At 42.7% G+C, this 21496-nt stretch overlaps 1 protein-coding gene across 1 annotated transcript in view; it reads left to right on the top strand.

Moving 5' to 3' along the window:
- TSPAN12 (tetraspanin 12) overlaps window positions 1-21496 on the top strand; it is a 317079-nt gene that overhangs the window by 181524 nt on the left and 114059 nt on the right. The window contains exon 6 of the mRNA XM_040411546.1: window positions 21001-21108. Within this exon, the coding sequence (XP_040267480.1) occupies window positions 21001-21108 (108 nt within the window). The remainder of the gene's footprint in view (window positions 1-21000; window positions 21109-21496) is intronic.

Genomic DNA, 21496 nt, shown 5'->3' with positions numbered 1-21496 from the left:
GGATCCGTCTGCATTATAACTTAGAAAAATTTCTAAGTGTGAAAGTAGCCTGAACGGATCCGTCCAGACTTTACATTGAAAGTCAATGGGGGACGGATCCGTTTGAAGATTGAGCCATATAGTGTCATCTTCAAGCGGATTCGTCCCCATTGACTTACATTGTAAGTCTGGACGGATCCGCTTGCCTCCGCACCGCCAGGCGGACACACGAACGCTGCAAGCAGCGTTCAGGTGTCCGCCTGCTGAGCGGAGGCTGAACTCTGGCAGACTGATGCATTCTCAGCGTATCCGCGTCCACTGAGAATGCATTAGGGCTGGACGGCTGCGTTCGGGGCCGCTTGTGAGCCCCTTCAAACGGAGCTCACGAGCGGACACCTGAACGCAGGTGTGAAAGTAGCCTAATACATCTATTTTGAAAAGACAACCTCTGGATATGAAAATGAGCATGTGCTCTCAACTTCTTTGGTCGATCATGGCGATGCCTGTAATGAGTGGAACTTGTTTTGTTAAACCGCTGTATGGTCTTGGCCACCATGCTGCAGCTCAGTTTCAGGGTGTTGGCAGTCAGGCTTGGACTGGCCCACAGGGGAACAGGTGAATCCTCCAGTGGGTCTCTGACAAATGTGGGCCCCCAGTCCCCTAAGCACAACATTTCAACTAGCCAACTAGCCTATATCTAAAAAAATCACAGAAAACAGATAATAATGCACTAACACAATAGATGCAAGCATTATATATTGACTAAGCCCTCACTCTGATTTGATTAAATCCGAGACTTTCAGACAATATATGTTGATCAAAACAAATCTGTGGCTGCCTACCCATGCCAAGGTGGTCTCAGGTCAGGCGGGTCCTACCCTAAACCTACCTATGCTGTTGGGCATCTATGTTCAGGAGAGCAGACCCTGCACATATAGTATGCTGCTCCTAGTCACCTCTTTGTGCATCCAGCAACCAATGAGAGGAGGCGCACACACAGCTATATTTACCACCCAATTAAGGCGGCCTGTTTGATAGGAGGGGCAAAAGTGCACAAGAATCCTACTCCCAGGATAAAATAGAAGCGCATTCACACTTGAAGGTGCCACTCCCCAAGTGTACACCGCAAACCAATCAAAAATCACAGAGAAAAGATAAAAAACAAAGATAAAAACATCCTGCACGATATGATAAATAAACTTGCAGATGTCCATGGCTACATTTATGAAAAAAGTCACAGGAAACAGATAATAATGCATTGACTCAATAGATGCAAGCATTATATATGGACTAAGCCCTCACTCTGATATGATAAAATCCAAGACTCTCAAGTAATATATTTTGGCGTGGGTAGGCAGGCACAGATGTGTTTTGATTAAAATATATTGGATGAGAATCTCAGATTTTATCATATCAGAGTGAGGGCTTAGTCCATATATAATGCTTGCATCTATTGTGTTAGTGCATTATTAATCGTTTTCTGTGTGTGTTTTTTTCCATAAATGTAGCCATGGACATCCGCATGTTTATTTATCATTTCGCGCAGGATGTTTTTATATTTGTTTTTTATCTTTTCTCTGTGATTTTTGTTTTAGCCTATATCTATATAAAAACTGGATAGCCCATCTCAAACATTGATGGCATATTACTAGGATATGCCATCAATGTCAGATAGGTGCAAGTCACACCTCTAGGACCCACGCCTATTTCCAGAACAGGGCCCCTGAAGTGAAGGAGAGCACATTGCACATACTCGGTGGACTCTGCATTCACTGCTCTGTGAGCCAGCACTTGGGCATTTTCGGGACTCCCATAGTGGTGAGAGGGTGGCTGAGCGTGCGTTCACTTCGGGGACCCTGTTTCGAAGATAGGAGTGGGTGCCAGAGGCGAAACCTGCACTTATCTGACATTGATGGCATATGCTAGTGATTGATATGCCATCACTGTCCGAATAGGGCCCACCCCTTTAACAAACAACCCAGTTTAGTATTATAGATGCATTGGGTGGCTGTGATGACTTCTAGGTACAGATGCTGCTCAGCCATTCATGACAGTGGTAAATTTGAGTCGATATATATTTCACCTTTGTTTATAAAATAATCCAACATTTAGCTACTTTTAAGACTTTTAATTATACCTCATAAAATGGTAATCAATCAACATTCCCCATATGTCTGCTTTATGTTGGCATAATTTTGTAAATGTCATTTAATTTTTTTAGGACGTTAGAAGGCTTAAAAGTCTAGAAGCTATTTTTCTAATTTTCAACATTCACAGAGATTTCGCAGCTTCACAGATGCATCCCCGGTATATGGTCTCGATATCAACCAGCAAAGCGACTTCCTTCAAGAGGAACAGATCATAGTGCAATACCCGAATCTTCTTTAAAAGGTATAATTTATTGTACTTACAATAAGACAACTTGCATATAACGTGTAAACTTGCCCGACCCGGGTTTCGCCTTCACTTCGTCTGGGGCGTCACAATCAAATCCACCCGAACTCTGATTTAAATAATCCCTGATCACATGAGCTTAGGATAACATGTCATTTCCAGTTTTCCCAAATACAATTAATAAAATCACAAAATGTTCTCATATATAAAAATTTTATTAAAATAAAAAAGCCCACGGCATATATTCAAAACTTACAGCGATAAATGTAGAAATCACTCTGTCACTAGCACAAACCACACTGGCATCTCATAGCATATATACATGCACTAAAGCGACAACATGATCGTAAATCCGCCAGTTAGTACCCTGTACTTAGAGTGTATACAGATATTCCGGTTTGGGCGGTGGGCAGTACAATGCCTTGCCCTGTGTGAATATTCAAATATATGTATATAAAGGATATGGAAATCTAAAACTTCTGCAGCTACCTTAAAACACCCAATATAACCCCTTTACCTTATACCATTTATTACCCTCACCCTCTATCATTCACGGAGGAAACCTATGAATACTAAAATGATAAACTAATGGACTGATGTTAAAGTAATCCATGCTGACAGCTTTCATGTCCCATTCAATATTGAGGCCTTTGGGATGTAGCGTATTTAATTCATAAATCCACTGTGCTTCCCTCTTATTTATTTGTTTCACCGCATCCCCACCTCTCCAATTTTTGTGTACCTGTTCAACACCCACAAATATATAATATGTACCTGTACCTGTTCAACACCCACAATGTATACTATAATTCCAAATGAGTAGGGATTGGAGGCAGTGAAATTTTTTATGGATAAGGATGAGCATATGGAAAAGGATCAGAAGGAATTTATTTTAAAATGTATATATTATTGTTTGACCCATAATTATTTTTGGTACGGTGATTCTTTCTATTTATAGACATCCGGAGTGGCGATGGGTGTGAAATTCGGACTCAGTTTTGCCAATCTTTTTATGGCCTATTGGGAACAATTTTTCATTACCCCACTTATACAAAAAGAAGGAGCAGAAGGGATGTTGATTTTATAGAAAAGATACATTGACGACTGCCTGTGTATTTGGAAGGGTGATGAGTCCTCTCTCATGCGTTTTATTAGGCATATTAATAATAATCAGTGGAATATTAAGTTCACTGAAGATATTAGCAAGGTCAAGGTTAATTTCCTGGACCTGGAAATATCGATAATAAATTAGTGTATAACAACTAAAACTTTTTTTAAACCCACTGATAGGAATGGGTATATTGACGCAACCAGCTATCACTATAGCCCATAGTTACAAAAGGTCCCTAGGGTCAGTTCCAGCGCATAAAAAGGAATTGTTCCCGTCAGGAAGATTATGAGGTGCAGGGTACTATCATTCTAAATAGGTTCAGAGAAAAGGGGTATAATGAGGAGTCGCTAGAAGAACAGAGAAGGGCAGTTGGTGAGACCAATACTGCTAAAAAGTATAATAGAAACAAAAATACTGACAAATACAAATGGGCGTTTAAAACTACTTATTCAGCTCTATGTCCCTGGATTAAACAAATAATCCAGAGAAATTGGAGAGTCCTGAAAAATGATGTGGTTATTGGACCAATGATCCCGGATAAACCACCATTTATCTTCAGAAGGGCCCCCACTGTGCGCACTAAAATAGTACAGGGGTGTTTGAAGAAAAAGACTAAGGCAACCACCAAGAATAATTTTGTGTGGTGTGGTTTCTGTTCCGGTTGCAAAAATAGATCGATGGCAGATAAGAAATGCAGGACACAAAATGTAATATTTTCAAGTTCCAGCCAAAAAGAAATGAAAGTGAGAGGACACCTATCTTGTGAGTCTGCAGGGGTAATTTATGTGTTGGAGTGCCCCTGCAGGTTACAATATGTGGGCTGAACCCTGAGGAAACTCAAAATTAGAATCAGCGAACATATTGGAAACATAAGAAGAGTTCTTGAAACCCATAGTGTATCCGCACATTTCAAAAAAGTTCACCAAAAAAATCCTGCAGGACTGAGATTTGTGGGTGTTGAACAGGTACAGGTACATATTATATATTTGTGGGTGTTGAACAGGTACACAAAAATTAGAGAGGTGGGGATGCGGTGAAACAAATAAATAAGAGGGAAGCACAGTGGATTTATGAATTAAATACGCTACATCCCAAAGGCCTCAATATTGAATGGGATATGAAAGCTGTCAGCATGGATTACTATAACATCAGTCCATTAGTTTATCATTTTAGTATTCATAGGTTTCCTCCGTGAATGATAGAGGGTGAGGGTAATAGATGGTATAAGGTAAAGGGGTTATATTGGGTGTTTTAAGGTAGCTGCAGAAGTTTTAGATTTCCATATCCTTTATATACATATATTTGAATATTTACACAGGGCAAGGCATTGTACTGCCCACCGCCCGAACCAGAATATCGGTATACACTCTAAGTACAGGGTACTAACTGGCGGATTTACGATCATGTTGTCGCTTTATTGCATGTATATATGCTATGCGATGCAAGTGTGGTTTGTGCTAGTGACAGAGTGATTTCTACATTTATCGCTGTAAGTTTTGAATATATGCCGTGGGCTTTTTTATTTTAATAAATTTTTTATATATGAGAACATTTTGTGATTTTATTAATTGTATTTGGGAAAACTGGAAATGACATGTTATCCTAAGCTCATGTGATCAGGGATTATTTAAATCAGAGTTCGGGTGGATTTGATTGTGACGCCCCAGACGAAGTGAAGGCGAAACCCGGGTCGGGCAAGTTTACACGTTATATGCAAGTTGTCTTATTGTAAGTACAATAAATTATACCTTTTAAAGAAGATTCGGGTATTGCACTATGATCTGTTCCTCTTGAAGGAAGTCGCTTTGCTGGTTGATATCGAGACCATATACCGGGGATGCATCTGTGAAGCTGCGAAATCTCTGTGAAGACTGCCTGTTTGTGAAAAAAACTCCCAATTCCAGTTTAGCCATATGTATGTACTCTTTTGATTTACCTGGAGAAGGGACTTACTCCGAATTTTGGGACTGCTGCTCATTTTATATTCCTGGGATCACACAGAAATTTTATTTGTGTCTTCAAATTTTCAACAAAAGTTCCAAAACCATTTTTTTTAAGAACCAATTCAGTTATAAACAGATTTTGAGGGGCTTACTTAATGGAAACCACCCATAAATGACCCCATTTTAGAAACTACACCCCTCAAATTATTCAAAACTGATGTTACAAACTTTGTTAACTCTTGAGGTGTTCCACAAGAATTAAAGGAAAATGGAGGTGAAATAAAAAAAATTAACTTTTTTGGTAGATTTTTTTATGTTAATCCTTTTTTTCTTGCAACACAGCAAAATAAACCTCAATATATATTACTCTGATTCTGTAGTTTACAGAAATACCCCATATGTGGCGTTAAACTGCTCTATGGGAACTTGGCAGTGGTCAGAAGGAAAGGAGCGCCATATGGATTTTGGAGGCAGATGTCACTAGAATGGTTTCTAGGCACAATTTTCTATTTGAAGAGACCCTGACGTACCCCTTCAGTGGAAGCCCTCAAAAAGTGACCCAATTTTGGAAACTACACCACTTAAAGAATATATTAAGGGGGGTACTGAGCACTTTAACCCCCTAAGCGTTTTATGGAATTTGGAAACACTTGGCTGTAAAAATGAAAAGTTTCGTTTCTTCCAATAAAATGTTGCTTTAGCCCCAAATTTTTCATTTTCACAAGGGGTAATAGCAAAGAAAAAGCACCCCATAATTTGTTAACCATTTTCTCCTGAATACGGCAACACCCCATATCTGGTGGTAAACTGCTGTGGGGGCACATGGCAGGACTCAGAATGGAAGGAGCGCCATATGGCTTTTGCAGCACAGATTTTGATGGATAGGTTTATGGGTGCCATTAGTTTTTATTTTTTAAGTGATTGTCCTATGTGGGGGCTAATTTTTTGCGGGATGAGAGGACGGTTTGATTGGTACCATTTTGGGGTACACAAGACTTTTTGATCACTTGGTATTACACTTTTTGTGAGGCAAGGTGAAAAAAAAAATGGCTGTTTTGGCTTTTTTATTTTATTTATTTTTATTTACAGCATTCACCTGAGGGGGCATACAATGTGATATTTTTATAGATCAGGTTGTTACGGACGCGGATATACCTAATTTGTCTATCATGTTTATTTTTGTTACGTTTTAACCAGTGAAATCTTTTTTGAACAGAATAAAATCTTGTTTTTGTGTTACCATTTTCTGAAAACCCTATTTTTTTGTTTTTTTAGGCGAATGTCTTAGGTAGGGGCGAATTTTTTGCGGGATGAGATGACGGTTTGATTGGTACCATTTTGGGGTACATAAGACTTTTTGAACACTTGGTATTAGGCCTCTTTCACACGGGCGTCGCGTGTGAGGGCCGGATAGGATGTGGGTGCGTCGCGGGAAAATGCACGATTTTTCCGCGCGAGTGCATAGCGTTTTAATGCGTTTTGCACGGGCGTGAGAAAAATCAGTATGTTTGGTACCCAGAACTGAACCCGGACTTCTCCACAGAAATTCGGGTTTGGGTTAGGTTTTGTGTAGATTTTATTATTTTCCCTTATAACATGGTTATAAGGGAAAATAATAGCATTCTTAATACAGAACGCTTAGTAAAATAGGGATGGAGGGGTTAAAAAATAATTAAACTCACCTCATCCACTTGTTCGCGCTGCCCGGCTTTTCTTCTGCCTTCTTCTTTAATGACCTGGGAGGAAAAAGACGTTTGGTGACGCCACTGCGCTCATCACATGGTCCATCGCCATGCTGATAGATCATGTGATGGACCATGTGATTAGCGCAGTGACGTCACTAAAGGTCCTTTTCCTCCCAGGTCATCAAAGAAGAAGACAGAAGAGAAGCCGGGCTGTGCGAACAAGTGGAAGAGATGAGTTTAATTATTTTTTATTTTTTTTAACCCCTCCATCCCTATTTTACTAAGCATTCTGTATTAAGAATGCTATTATTTTCCCTTATAACCATGTTATAAGGGAAAATAATAATGATCGGGTCCCCATCCCGATCATCTCCTAGCAACCATGCGTGAAAATCGCACCGCATCCGCACTTGCTTGCGGATGCTTGCGATTTTCACGCAGCCCCATTCACTTCTATGGGGCCTGCGTTGCGTGAAAAACACACAACATAGAGCATGCTACGATTTTCACGCAACGCACAAGTTATGCATGAAAATCACCGCTCATGTGCACAGCCCCATATACAGTGGCGGAAATAATTATTTGACCCCTCACTGATTTTGTAAGTTTGTCCAATGACAAAGAAATGAAAAGTCTCAGAACAGTATCATTTCAATGGTAGGTTTATTGTAACAGTGGCAGATAGCACATCAAAAGGAAAATCGAAAAAATAACTTTAAATAAAAGATAGCAACTGATTTGCATTTCATTGAGTGAAATAAGTATTTGAACCCCTACCAACCATTAAGAGTTCTGGCTCCCACAGAGTGGTTAGACACTTCTACTCAATTAGTCACCCTCATTAAGGACACCTGTCTTAACTAGTCACCTGTATAAAAGACACCTGTCCACAGAATCAATCAATCAAGCAGACTCCAAACTCTCCAACATGGGAAAGACCAAAGAGCTGTCCAAGGATGTCAGAGACAAAATTGTAGACCTGCACAAGGCTGGAATGGGCTACAAAACCATTAGCAAGAAGCTGGGAGAGAAGGTGACAACTGTTGGTGCGATTGTTCGAAAATGGAAGGAGCACAAAATGACCATCAATCGACCTCGCTCTGGGGCTCCACGCAAGATCTCACCTCGTGGGGTGTCAATGGTTCTGAGAAAGGTGAAAAAGCATCCTAGAACTACACGGGAGGAGTTAGTTAATGACCTCAAATTAGCAGGGACCACAGTCACCAAGAAAACCATTGGAAACACATTACACCGCAATGGATTAAAATCCTGCAGGGCTCGCAAGGTCCCCCTGCTCAGGAAGGCACATGTGCAGGCCCGTCTGAAGTTTGCCAATGAACACCTGAATGATTCAGAGAGTGACTGGGAGAAGGTGCTGTGGTCTGATGAGACCAAAATAGAGCTCTTTGGCATTAACTCAACTCGCTGTGTTTGGAGTAAGAAAAATGCTGCCTATGACCCCCAAAACACCGTCCCCACCGTCAAGCATGGGGGTGGAAACATTTTGCTTTGGGGGTGTTTTTCTGCTAAGGGCACAGGACAACTTATTTGCATAAACGGGAAAATGGACGGAGCCATGTATCGTGAAATCCTGAGCGACAACCTCCTTCCCTCTGCCAGGAAACTGAAAATGGGTCGTGGATGGGTGTTCCAGCACGACAATGACCCAAAACATACAGCAAAGGCAACAAAGGAGTGGCTCAAGAAGAAGCACATTAAGGTCATGGAGTGGCCTAGTCAGTCTCCGGACCTTAATCCAATCGAAAACCTATGGAGGGAGCTCAAGCTCAGAGTTGCACAGAGACAGCCTCGAAACCTTAGGGATTTAGAGATGATCTGCAAAGAGGAGTGGACCAACATTCCTCCTAAAATGTGCGCAAACTTGGTCATCAATTACAAGAAACGTTTGACCTCTGTGCTTGCAAACAAGGGTTTTTCCACCAAGTATTAAGTCTTTTTTTGTTAGAGGGTTCAAATACTTATTTCACTCAATGAAATGCAAATCAGTTGCTATCTTTTATTTAAAGTTATTTTTTCGATTTTCCTTTTGATGTGCTATCTGCCACTGTTACAATAAACCTACCATTGAAATGATACTGTTCTGAGACTTTTCATTTCTTTGTCATTGGACAAACTTACAAAATCAGTGAGGGGTCAAATAATTATTTCCGCCACTGTAAATGAATGGGTCCGGATTCAGTGCGGGTGCAATGCGTTCACCTCACGCATTGCACCCGCGCGGAAAACTCGCCCGTGTGAAAGGGGCCTTACACTTTTTGTGAGGCATGGGGAAAAAATTGCTGTTTTGGCATAGTTTTTTATTTATTTTTACAGAATTCACTTGAGGGGGCATACAATGTGATATTTTTATAGAGCAGGTTGTTACAGACGTGCCAAAACCTAATATGTCTACCATTTTTATTTTTGTTACGTTTTACACAGTGAAATCATTTTTGAACAGAATAAAATCTTGTTTTTGTGTTGCCATTTCTGAGAGCCCCATTTTTTTATGCATTGGGTGATTGTCTTAGGTAGGAGCTCATTTTTTGCGGGATGAGATGACGGTTTGATTGGTACCATTTTGGGGTACATAAGACTTCTTGATCACTTGGTATTACACTTTTTGTGAGGCAAGGTGAAAAAAATTGCATTATTATTATTATTTTTTTTTTTACAGCATTCACCTGAGGGGGCATATAATATGATATTTTTATAGAGCAGGTTGTTACGGAAGCGGCGATACCGAATATGTCTACCTTTCTTTTTTTTCCCCTAGTTTTTACTTTTTTTTTTACTTTAAACTTTTCATATTTTTGTAAAACTTTTTTTTTTTTTTACTTTTTTTTTACTTTATTGTTTGTCCCATTCTGGGACTTCTACTTTTGGGGGTCTGATCCCCTTCACAATGCATTACAATACTTCTGTATTGTAATGCATTGGCTGTAAGTGTATTACACAGTGTAATACACTTACAGCTTCCTGCCTGTGAGATCCAAGGAGCTGGATCTCACAGGCTCTCACGAAAGGCAGCCACGATGCCTAGGGAAGGCATCGGGCTGCCTTCCCTGCCATTGGATCCCAATCACAGCAGCGCGGGGACCCGGTGGACACCCCGCACCCGGCAGGATACCGCATGTGCCTCTGTCAGCGCTGACCGCGGAAGTGCAAGAGTTAATGCGCCGGCATCGGTGATCAGTGACTGCCGGACCCCTGCAGCTGATCGGGCGGGGGCGCAGCTCCTGCGCTCGCCCGATCAGAGTGTCGTAGCTGTACGGCGCTGGGATTTCTGTCCCAGTTTCCAGCACCGTACATGTACGGCGCTGGTATCCTACGGGTTAAGTGAGAATTTCACTCTGTAATTCTAAATCCATGCTCAAATCCTTGTCAAAGCAGTCCTAATCTTTGTAGCGTATGACGGCAGACCTATGTGTTTACATTACCAAGGTATCCCAAACAGTTTGTATAGGATTTTATCTGTATTCCGCAGACCATAACATGTCTTGTAAAACACAAGTCCGTTTCCAGTCTTTCATTGTATTAGTTGTAGTGCCAAGTCAAACAATACTTGCTTACTTTGTTAGTCATACAACACTGATAGGAAAATGTCTGGAAACTGCAACAAAATATGTTTTTTATAAGGCATACAAAGGACATGGGATTGTTTGTCTCCCGTTCACATTACTAAGCAGTTTTCACGCAGGCTTGAGCACATCATAAACGTGTATTTTATTATGTGGATTATCACTAGGTGCATACGCAGTGTGATGGTATACTACAAAGGTGCAGTCACATGTAATGCGAGTTATACCAACCCCATCACCCTGCCAAATGGTTTGCCTATTTTTATTGGATAAAATGAGAAAAAAAAAATCACTGAAATATTTCTCTATCATTAGGGTAGGTTCACAGGCAGTGGCTTTGTTGCAGAATGACTACTGAAAATCAGTTTCCTTTCAATGAGGTTAAATGGGGTTTCGGCAGCATGGTAAATGGTCATCACCTTCAGTGAAACTTATGTAAAAAATTTAAATCAGATGTCATACAGTGTGCCCTTTCGGCTACATCTCTTTCCCTATCAGATCTCAGAAGATGTGTTCTTTCTGCTGCAGCTCTTTTCCTTTCACACCTCATGGGGTGTTTCCTTTTTGCTACAGATCTCTCTCTATCACCGCTCAGGAGGTGTATCTTTTATTCTGAGGCTCTCACCCTTTAAGGCCTCTTTCACACGGGCGTTGCGGGAAAATGTGCGGGTGCGTTACGGGAACACCCGCGATTTTTCCGCACGAGTGCAAAACATTGTAATGCGTTTTGCACTCGCCTGAGAAAAATCGCGCGTGTTTGGTACCCAAACCCGAACTCTTCACAGAAGTTCGGGCTTGGGATCGGTGTTCTGTAGATAATATTATTTTCCCTTATAACATGGTTATAAGGGAAAATAATAGCATTCTGAATACAGAATGCATAGTAAAACATCGCTGGAGGGGTTAAAAAAAATAAAAAAATATTTAACTCACCTTAGTCCACTTAATCGCGTACCCGGCATCTCCTTCTGGCTTCATCTGATCTCTGTGCAGCAACAGGACCTTTGGTGACGTCATTCCGGTCATCACATGATCCATCACATGATCTTTTACCATAATACGCGATTAAGTACGCGATTAAGTGGACTAAGGTATGATGGTACGCGATTAAGTGGACTAAGGTGAGTTAAATTATTTTTTCTTTTTTTTTAACCCCTCCAGCGATGTTTTACTATGCATTCTGTATTCAGAATGCTATTATTTTCCCTTATAACCATGTTATAAGGGAAAATAATAATGATCGGGTCTCCATCCCGATCGTCTCCTAGCAACCGTGCGTGAAAATCGCACCGCATCCGCACTTGCTTGCGGATGCTTGCGATTTTCACGCAACCCCATTTATTTCTATGGGGCCTGCGTTACGTGAAAAACGTGCAAAGAGGAGCATGCTGTGATTTTCACGCAACGCACAAGTGATGCGTGAAAATCACCGCTCATGTGAACAGCCCAATAGAAATGAATGGGTCAGTATTCAGTGCGGGTGCAATGCATTCACCTCCCGCATCGCATCCGCACGGAATACTCGCTCATGTGAAAGGGGCCTAACCTCTACAGCAATGCTGGCAGCACTCCTACATCTATTTTGAAAAAACCTTTGGATATGACGCTGAGCACTTGCACTCAACTTCTTTGGTTGATCATGGCAAGGCCTGTTTTGAGTGGAACCTGTCTTGTTAAACCGCTGTATGGTCTTGGCCACCGTGCTGCAGCTGAGTTTCAGGGTGTTGGCAATCTTCTTATAGTCTAGGTCATCTTTATGTAGAGCAAGAATTCTTTTTTTCAGATCATCAGGTAGTTCTTTGCCATGAGGGGCCATGTTGAACTTCCAGTGACCAGTATGAGACAGTGTGAAAGTAATGACACCAAATTGAATACACCTGCTCCCTATTCACACCTGAGACCTTGTAACACTAACGAGTTACATGACGCCAGGGAGAGAAAATGGTTACTTGGGCACAGTTTGTCCATTTTCACCTAGGGGTGTACTCCCTTTTGTTGCCAATGGTTTAGACATTAAAGGGTTTCTGTCACCACACAAAACTCTTTTTTTTTTTTTTGGATAGTTAGATTCCTTATAGGGCGATATAGGAGAATATAATAGTCTTACTTACTTTCATGCGGCCGATTCTTTATAAAACGAAGTTTTATAATATGTAAATGAGGGCTCTACCAGCAAGTAGGGCGTCTACTTGCTGGTAGCCGCAGCAGCAATCCGCCCCCTCGCCGTGTTGATTGACAGGGCCAGCCGGAATCTCCTCCTCCGGCCGGCCCTGTCAGTAATTCAAAAATCGCGCGCCTCTGGTCATTCGGCGCAGGCGCTCTGAGATGAGGAGGCTCGTCTCCTCAGCACTCCCTCAGTGCGCCTGCGCCGATGACGTCTTCTCTTTCGGTGATGTCATCGGCGCAGGCGCACTGAGGAGACGAGCCTCCTCATCTCAGAGCGCCTGCGCCGAATGACCAGAGGCGCGCTATTTTTGAATTACTGACAGGGCCGGCCGGAGGAGGAGATCACGGCTGGCCCTGTCAATCAACACGGCGAGGGGGCGGATTGCTGCTGCGGCTACCAGCAAGTAGACGCCCTACTTGCTGGTAGAGCCCTCATTTACATATTATAAAACTTTGTTTTATAAAGAATCGGCCGCATGAAAGTAAGTAAGACTATTATATTCTCCTATATCGCCCTATAAGGAATCTAACTATCCAAAAAAAAAAAAAATGAGTTTTGTGGGGTGACAGAAACCCTTTAATGGCTGTGTGTTGAGTTATTTTGAGGGCACACCAAATTTACACTGTTATACAAGCTGTACACTGACTACTTTACATTGGATCAAAGTGTCATATCTTTACTGTTGTCCCATGAAAAGATAGAATAAAATATTTACAAAAATGTGAGGGATACTGTATTAGGGTTGCACCGGGTATCGAATTATCGATACCCAATCGATACTTTTGTACCGGTATCAATTTAATACCAGGATTTGCCTTTTACCAATACTAGGTTGCGCTACTGCACAGCCTAGTATCACAGAACATGGCACGCGCTGCTCTTAGCGCGCTCCATGTTCCCTCATCAGCACAGGGGAGAACGAGGCAGTCTCTCTCTCCCTCCCCCCTGTGCCGCTGCTGCCGCTGCCACCAATGAGAGGGGAGGAGGAGAAGAGGGGTTGTGGCCACTGCGCCACCAATGAAGATAACTAAACCATTAATACAAATACAGGAGGTGGGTGCCGGTGGTAGAATCACATAGCTGGCACCCAACCTCTATGACAGGGAGCTGCTATCAGCGGCAGTTAACCCCTCAAGTGCAGCACCTGAGGGGTTCAATGCTGCTGATCGTAGCTCCCTGTCATAGAGGTCGGGTGCCAGCTACATGATTCTGCCGACGGCACCCGCCTCCTGTATTTGTATTAAACGTTATCTTTATTGATGGCGCAGTGAGCCCCCCTAACCCCCCAGTATTAAATCATTGGTGGTGCAGGGGCAGTTCCGATCGGAGCCCCAGCAGTGTAATCGCGGGGCTCCGATCGGTTACCATGGCAGCCAGGATGCTACTGAAGCCCTAGCTGCCATGGTAAGCTCCCTGCTGCTGTGTGTACAAAGCACAGGGCAGCAGGGAGAGTGTAAAGTCCTATTCACCCTAATAGAGCTCTATTAGAGTGAATAGGACAAGGGATTAAAAGATCCAAGGTTCTAACCCCTAAGGGGGGAAATAGTTAAAAATGTAATAAAAAGTAAAAAAAAAAAAAAAGGAGAAAAAATAGTAAAAAATAAACACACCAAAATATTAAGTAGAAATCACCCCCTTTCCCAATTTTACATATAAAATATATAAATAATAAATAAACATATTACATATCGCCACGTCCGAAAAGTCCAAACTATTAAAACTATATTAATAACTATATAAAAATATATCTCCTATGTGGTAAACGCCATAACAGAAATAAATAAATAAATAAATAAAAACTGCGCGATTTGCCATTTTTTTGTCACCTTGTCCCCCCATAAAATAGGATAGGACTGTTCGATTATGGGCCGGACGTTTCATAAAATATGGAATGCACGCGGCTTTTTTGGGGTTTTATTTTTTTCGCGTGGTATCGAATGGTATTGCAATACTTTTTTATGGTATTGAAATCGAATCAAAATTTTGGTATCGTGACAACCCTAATTATAGCACGTTATCACTTCAGCAGAATAAAGACCAGAGGGACCACCAGAGCATCAAAGCTGGTGTGGCAAGAGATTTAATGAATAAGTCATTTTTTTAAATAACATTTCATGCTTTTTTAATACTTTCAGACGACCCTTTTAACAGTATATACAATTTCAATAAACATGAAATCTGAGAATCTATACCACACAGAAATGTATGTAATTATTCAATTTGTATAATTGCAGCAACAATTTCTAGCTTGTGTATTACGGTATATGTCTTCCTATAGATGTGGCACCTGTAATAAATATGTCTTCACACAGAGCTGGTGCATTGTGTGAGGCAGGTGTGAAGGTTTCCCTATTGTCCCCCCTTCTATTTATGGGAAGCCTGAGTGAACATATCAAGTTACTTCCTTTACTAGTTCTCTGGTGCTAGAAAAACATTTTGATTTAATGTATATTTTCTGTGCATCACATGCCTTACAGCACAACACCTGTATGTATTTATGTCAGTATTCTTCTGTGAAGCCTAAATGACTTATTTCAGTTAAGAATCACAGCGCTATAAACTTAAAAATCCGATAGGTGTGTGTGTTGTTTTTTATTTTTTTTTGCACCGTCTACAACATGGGTGTCAAACATGCGGCCCGCGGGCCACATGCGGCCCGCAATGAATATCTTTGCGGCCCGGCAAAGATGCAGCATCGCAGACTGCTATGTATGAGCCGGGAGAGAGAAGGGGCTGGAGTCCGTAACTAGGGGGCGGGGCCCGGTGCAGTCACTGTACTCTTACACCGGGCCCCGCCGCTCACCGAAGTATTTATAAACGTGAATCCTTATCCTGTTATTAAGTTGAACTAACGCTGCGCTCTCCCATGTTCCCCTGTATCCCCATAGCACTTACTTAAGCTTCAATAGCAGGCAGAGCGGACGGCAGCAGTAACGTCACTCACTGACGTCGAGCGCCTGCTCCGCCCACTTTATGAATGAAGCAGGCGGAGCAGACGCGCGACGTCAGTGAGTGACGTTACTGGTGCCGTCCGCTCTGCCTGCTATGGAAGCGTGTTCGTAAGTGCTGTGGGGATACAGGGGAACATGGGAGAGCGCAGCGTTAGTTCAACTTAATAACAGGATAAGGATTCACGTTTATAAATACTTCGGTGAGCAGAGGGCCGGTGTATTGGGGGACACTGTTATGAGGGGGATCTGTGGCTGACATATAGCAGTGTCATCCACAGATCCCCCCCCCCATAACAGTTCCATTCACAGATCCCCCCACCTCATAACAATGCCATCCACAGATATCCCACCCCATAGCAGTACCATCCACAGATATCCCACCCCATAACAGTTCCATCCACAGATCCCCCACCTCATAACAATGCCATCCACAGATCCCCCATAACAGCACCATCCACAGATCCCCCACCCCATAACAATGCCATCCACAGATCCCCCCACCCCATAACAATGCCATCCACAGATCCCCCCCACCCCATAACAATGCCATCCACAGATATCCCACCCCATAGCAGTACCATCCACAGATCCCCATAACAGTGCCATCCACAGATCCCCCATAACAGTGCCATCCACAGATCCCCCATAACAGTGCCATCCACAGATCCCCCATAACAGTGCCATCCACAGATCCCCATAACAGTGCCACCCACAGATCCCCCATAACAGCGCCATCCACAGATCCCCCATAACAGTGCCATCCACAGATCCCCCATAACAGTGCCATCCACAGGTCCCCCATAACAGTGCCATCCACAGGTCCCCCATAACAGTGCCATCCACAGATCCCCCATATGACAGTGCGTCATCCACAGATCCCCCATAATAGTGTCATGCACAGACCACCATTAATTCAAAGCCCACCAAAAGCACAACTTTTGGTTAAAAATATTTTTTTCTTATTTTCCTCCTCAAAAACCTAGGTGCGTCTTATAGTGAAGTTTAATATTTGTATATATATATATATATATATATATGTCTCATTTGTGTTATTGGGCAACGGGATGTTGGGGGTCAGCAGTCATGAAACAACAATGTTGTTCTATGAAAATGTACGATTTTATTTTTTTTTTTTTTGATGCGGCCCACATAAACTTAAATTTTGTTTTTTTGGCCCATGTTAGCCTTTGAGTTTGACATGCTTGGTCTACAACGTACAGAAATGTAATTGTAATAACAGAGTGCAGCATGTAAGATCTATGAGTTCCTTATGCTGTAACTGTAAGATATGTATTTAAATTGTACACATATTATGCATTCCAGTATAATGTATATTACACTATTATGTTTAAAGGGGCAAAATATTATTTATTGTTAAAAAATAATGTAATCAATATTTTCCTCGCCAATGCTGCACACCCACCTCAAGCCCCACTCTTGGTCCAATGTTGCCCAATCAATGGCTGCAGTGGTGATCCAGTACAGTACATACAGTGCTGCCCATAATTATTCATACCCCTGGCAAATTTTGACTTAACGTTACTTTTATTCAACCAGCAAGTAATTTTTTGATGGGAAATGACAGAGGTGTCTCCCAAAACATAATAGGACGATGTACAAGAGGCATTATTGTGGGAAAAAATCATTTCTCAGCTTTTATTTACATTTGAGCAAAAAATACAAGATGTTCCACACTGTGGAAAATCTCAGAGGACGTGGTCAGAAGCCAAAAGTGACACCTGTGCTGGCCAGGAGGATAGTTAGAGAGGTGAAAAAGAATCCAAGGATCACCACCAAGGCCATCCTGGTGAATCTGGGCTCTGCTGGTGGCAATGTCTCAAGGCAGACAATCCAACGGACACTGCACACTGCTGGGTTCCACTTCTCCAGATAAGGCACGCAAAAGCTCGCTTGGCCTTTGTAAAAGCTCATCTGGACAAAGAAGAAGACTTCTGGTCTTCTGTGTTATGGTCAGATGAAACAAAAGTTGAATTGTTTGGTCACAATGATGTTTCCTTCATTTGGCGTAAAAAATTATGGGCAACACTGTACATCATCAGTACATCACAAGTACATGGCGGTATACAGTATGCAGACTGTATACAGTTGTGCACCAAAAAGAATTTACCACACAGAGAGCGTTAACTTATGTAAAAATGATAAAACTAATTGGCAAAAGGAATGTGCAGACAGTTACATGCAGGCCTGTAAAAATGTCAATAATATCTGGTCTAAGCAAATGAACGACCAGGAAGAAAGGCTGAGATCCGTTCTCTATGTAATGATGCAGTGTGCTCCAGCCAAGGCTGCTAGATGCTTTCTATCTGGTATCCATTCTGGTCTCCTCAATATGTTCACAGATCATTAAATTAATTCTCTTTTTTCATGGCCAAAAAAAGATAACGCACAAGACACATTTTAATAGCAGGAAGAGTATGTATGATGTTGGATAAATCTTTTCGCTTTCTATGCGTGAGCCAGCATTTACAATTGGCTCAATCCGGTCAATAAAGTAAAAGTTTATGAAAAGATAAGGTGCCAATCACATAATAAGGCCTCATGCACACGACTGTATTTTTTTGCGGTCCGCAAAACGGGGTTCCATTTTTCCGTGATCCGTGACCGTTTTTTCGTCCGTGGGCCTTCCTTGATTTTTGGAGGATCCACGGACATGAAAAAAAAGTCGTTTTGGTGTCCGCCTGGCCGTGCGGAGCCAAACGGATCCGTCCTGAATTACAATGCAAGTCAATGGGGACGGATCCGTTTGACGTTGACATAATATGGTGCAATTTCAAATGGATCAGTCCCCCATTGACTTTCAATGTAAAGTCAGGAGTTAATATACCATCGGATCGGAGTTTTCTCCAATCCGATGGTATATTTTAACTTGAGCGTCCCCATCACCATGGGAACGCCTCTATGTTAGAATATACCGTCGGATTTGAGTTACATCGTGAAACTCAAATCCGACAGTATATTCTAACACAGAGGCGTTCCCATGGTGATGGGGACGCTTAAGGTTAGAATATACTAAAAGAACTGTGTACATGACTGCCCCCTGCTGCCTGGAAGGTGCTGCCAGGCAGCAGGGGGCAGCCCCCCCCCCTGTAGTTAACACATTGGTGGCCAGTGTGGCCGGCCCCCCCCTCCCTCCCCTGTAGTTAACTCATTGGTGGCCAGTGCGGCCGGCCCCCCCCCTCCCCTGTAGTTAACTCATTGGTGGCCAGTGGGCCCCCCCTCCCCTGTAGTTAACTCATTGGTGGCCAGTGGGCCCCCCCTCCCTCCCCTGTAGTTAACTCGTTGGTGGCCAGTGGGCCTTCTCCCCTCCCTCCACCAGTAGGAGGAGCTCCCGACCGGACACAGACCATCGCAGCTCGCAGGTAAGTATAATGGTTCTACAAATTGCTAAGTAACCATAGCAACCGGGACTGCAGTAGCGTCCTGGTTGCCATGGTTACCGATCGGAGCTCCAGCGATTAAACTGGGACTCCGATCGGTACACTCCACTGCCACCAATGATAGGGGGAAGATTTTAATTAGGAGGGGGAGGGAGGGGAGAAGGCCCACTGGCCACCAACGAGTTAACTACAGGGGAGGGAGGGGGGGCCCACTGGCCACCAATGAGTTAACTACAGGGGAGGGGGGGGGGCCGGCCGCATTGGCCACCAATGAGTTAACTACAGGGGAGGGAGGGGGGGGGGCCGGCCACACTGGCCACCAATGTGTTAACTACAGGAGGGGGGGGGGGGCTGCCCCCTGCTGCCTGGCAGCACCTTCCAGGCAGCAGGGGGCAGTCATGTACACAGTTCTTTTAGTATATTCTAACCTGAAGCGTCCCCATCACCATGGGAACGCCTCTGTGTTAGAATATACTGTCGGTTCTGAGTTTTCACGAAGTGAAAACTCAGCTTTGAAAAAGCTTTTATGCAGACGGATCTTCGGATCCGTCTGTATAAAAACTAACCTACGGCCACGGATCACGGACACGGATGCCAATCTTGTGTGCATCCGTGTTCTTTCACGGACCCATTGACTTGAATGGGTCCGTGAACCGTTGGCCGTGAAAAAAATAGGACAGGTCTTATTTTTTTCACGGCCAGGAAACACGGATGCGGCTGCAAAACGGTGCATTTTCCGATTTTTCCACGGACCCATTGAAAGTCAATGGGTCCGCGAAAAAAAACGGCACAACGGCCACGGGTGCACACAACGGTCGTGTGCATGAGGCCTAAGTTGGAAGTTTGGTCCGAATGGAATTAGGTCTGGTTGATATAGAATTTATTTTTCTTTTCTTTCTTTTTTTTTTTTTCTGCCCTTCCTCTACCGATATAATGGGATGATGGTTATTGAATAATGGATGATAAAATATCATACATATTGATTGTATTCATGTACTTGAATTGCGTATGAAATAAAGTTCAGAAAAAAAAAAATATTCCAAAGGAATCAACCTTCTTTCCATACGTTGAATGGATAAATATCCTGATACTTAATTTTTGGACAGTATTGAAAACGGTAGTCTGCCATGCTGTTTAAGGGTCCATTCAGATGTCTGTATGAATGGGTCCACATCCACGGGTACGGATCCATTAATTTCAATGGGGGCTGCAAAAGATGCGGACAGCACACTGTGTGTTGTCCGCATCCGTAGTTCCATTCCGCGGCCCTGCAAAAAAGATAGAGCACATCCTATTTTTTTTTGCAGCCACGGACAAGAATACGCATTTCTATAACAGGCCCGCCATGTGCGGTCCGCAAAATGCGAAACGCACATGGCCGGTGTTTGTCTTTTACAGACCGCAAAACCCTTTTTTTTTTGTAAATTGGCAGTCACTGGAAAGGATATAGAATGTGATTTATACTTGAAAATATGATATTTTAGGATTGTCTGCCTAGTTCATAATCACGTTTAGGCCTCATGCACACAACCGTTGTTTTGGTCCGCATCCGAGCCACAGTTTTTGCGGCTTGGATGCGGAACCATTCACTTCAATGAAGCACACACAGTGTTCTGTTCCGTGGTCCGCAAAAAGAATAGGCAGTTATATCAATGGCTGTCCGTGCCGTTCCACAAATTGCCATCCGTGTTTTGCGGACCACAAAACGCACAGCGGTCGTGTGCATGAGGCCTTAACTGGCGATATATCTGTGTCATTGTATATCTCATTTTGGACATTTTGGTATTTTAGGCTGTAATTCAGTGGTCGGACATGATTAGCTTGAAATCAAGAATGCCAAACTATGGTTTACCCAGATACCAGTGGCTGACTAATGCATGGAATTTTTTTCAACGAGAGGTAAGAATTTCTGGGTTTTCTTATATTGTTTTTTTTTTATTAGTTATGATGAGCCAGGAATAAATGAATACATGTATAGAAGAACTATCCCAAATATAAAGCAGATTACATTCTGCATTATGTGTTGCAAGAATCAAAGCTGCAGAAGTCTCACCCATCTATTTTCTCAAAAATACTCTGGGAAGATGTAACCAGAAGATAACATAGCTCCTGTAAGTCTGGCTATTTCCCCTATTAAGATGAAGGACGTGCAAATTTATATGTGGTGGCAGCTCCTATTTATTATATGCATCTCGACAACTACTACGCAAGGAAGTGCACAAAGGAAAGATGTCAGAACTCAAATATATGCCGAGCACCGGAAACAAAGAACTGTGCTGTGTCTATC

This window comes from Bufo bufo, chromosome 1 (genome assembly GCF_905171765.1).
Source record: "Bufo bufo chromosome 1, aBufBuf1.1, whole genome shotgun sequence".
NCBI lineage: Eukaryota > Metazoa > Chordata > Amphibia > Anura > Bufonidae > Bufo > Bufo bufo.
The sequence above is the reverse complement of the archived record's forward strand: the minus strand, read 5'-3'. Positions and strand labels throughout refer to the sequence as shown.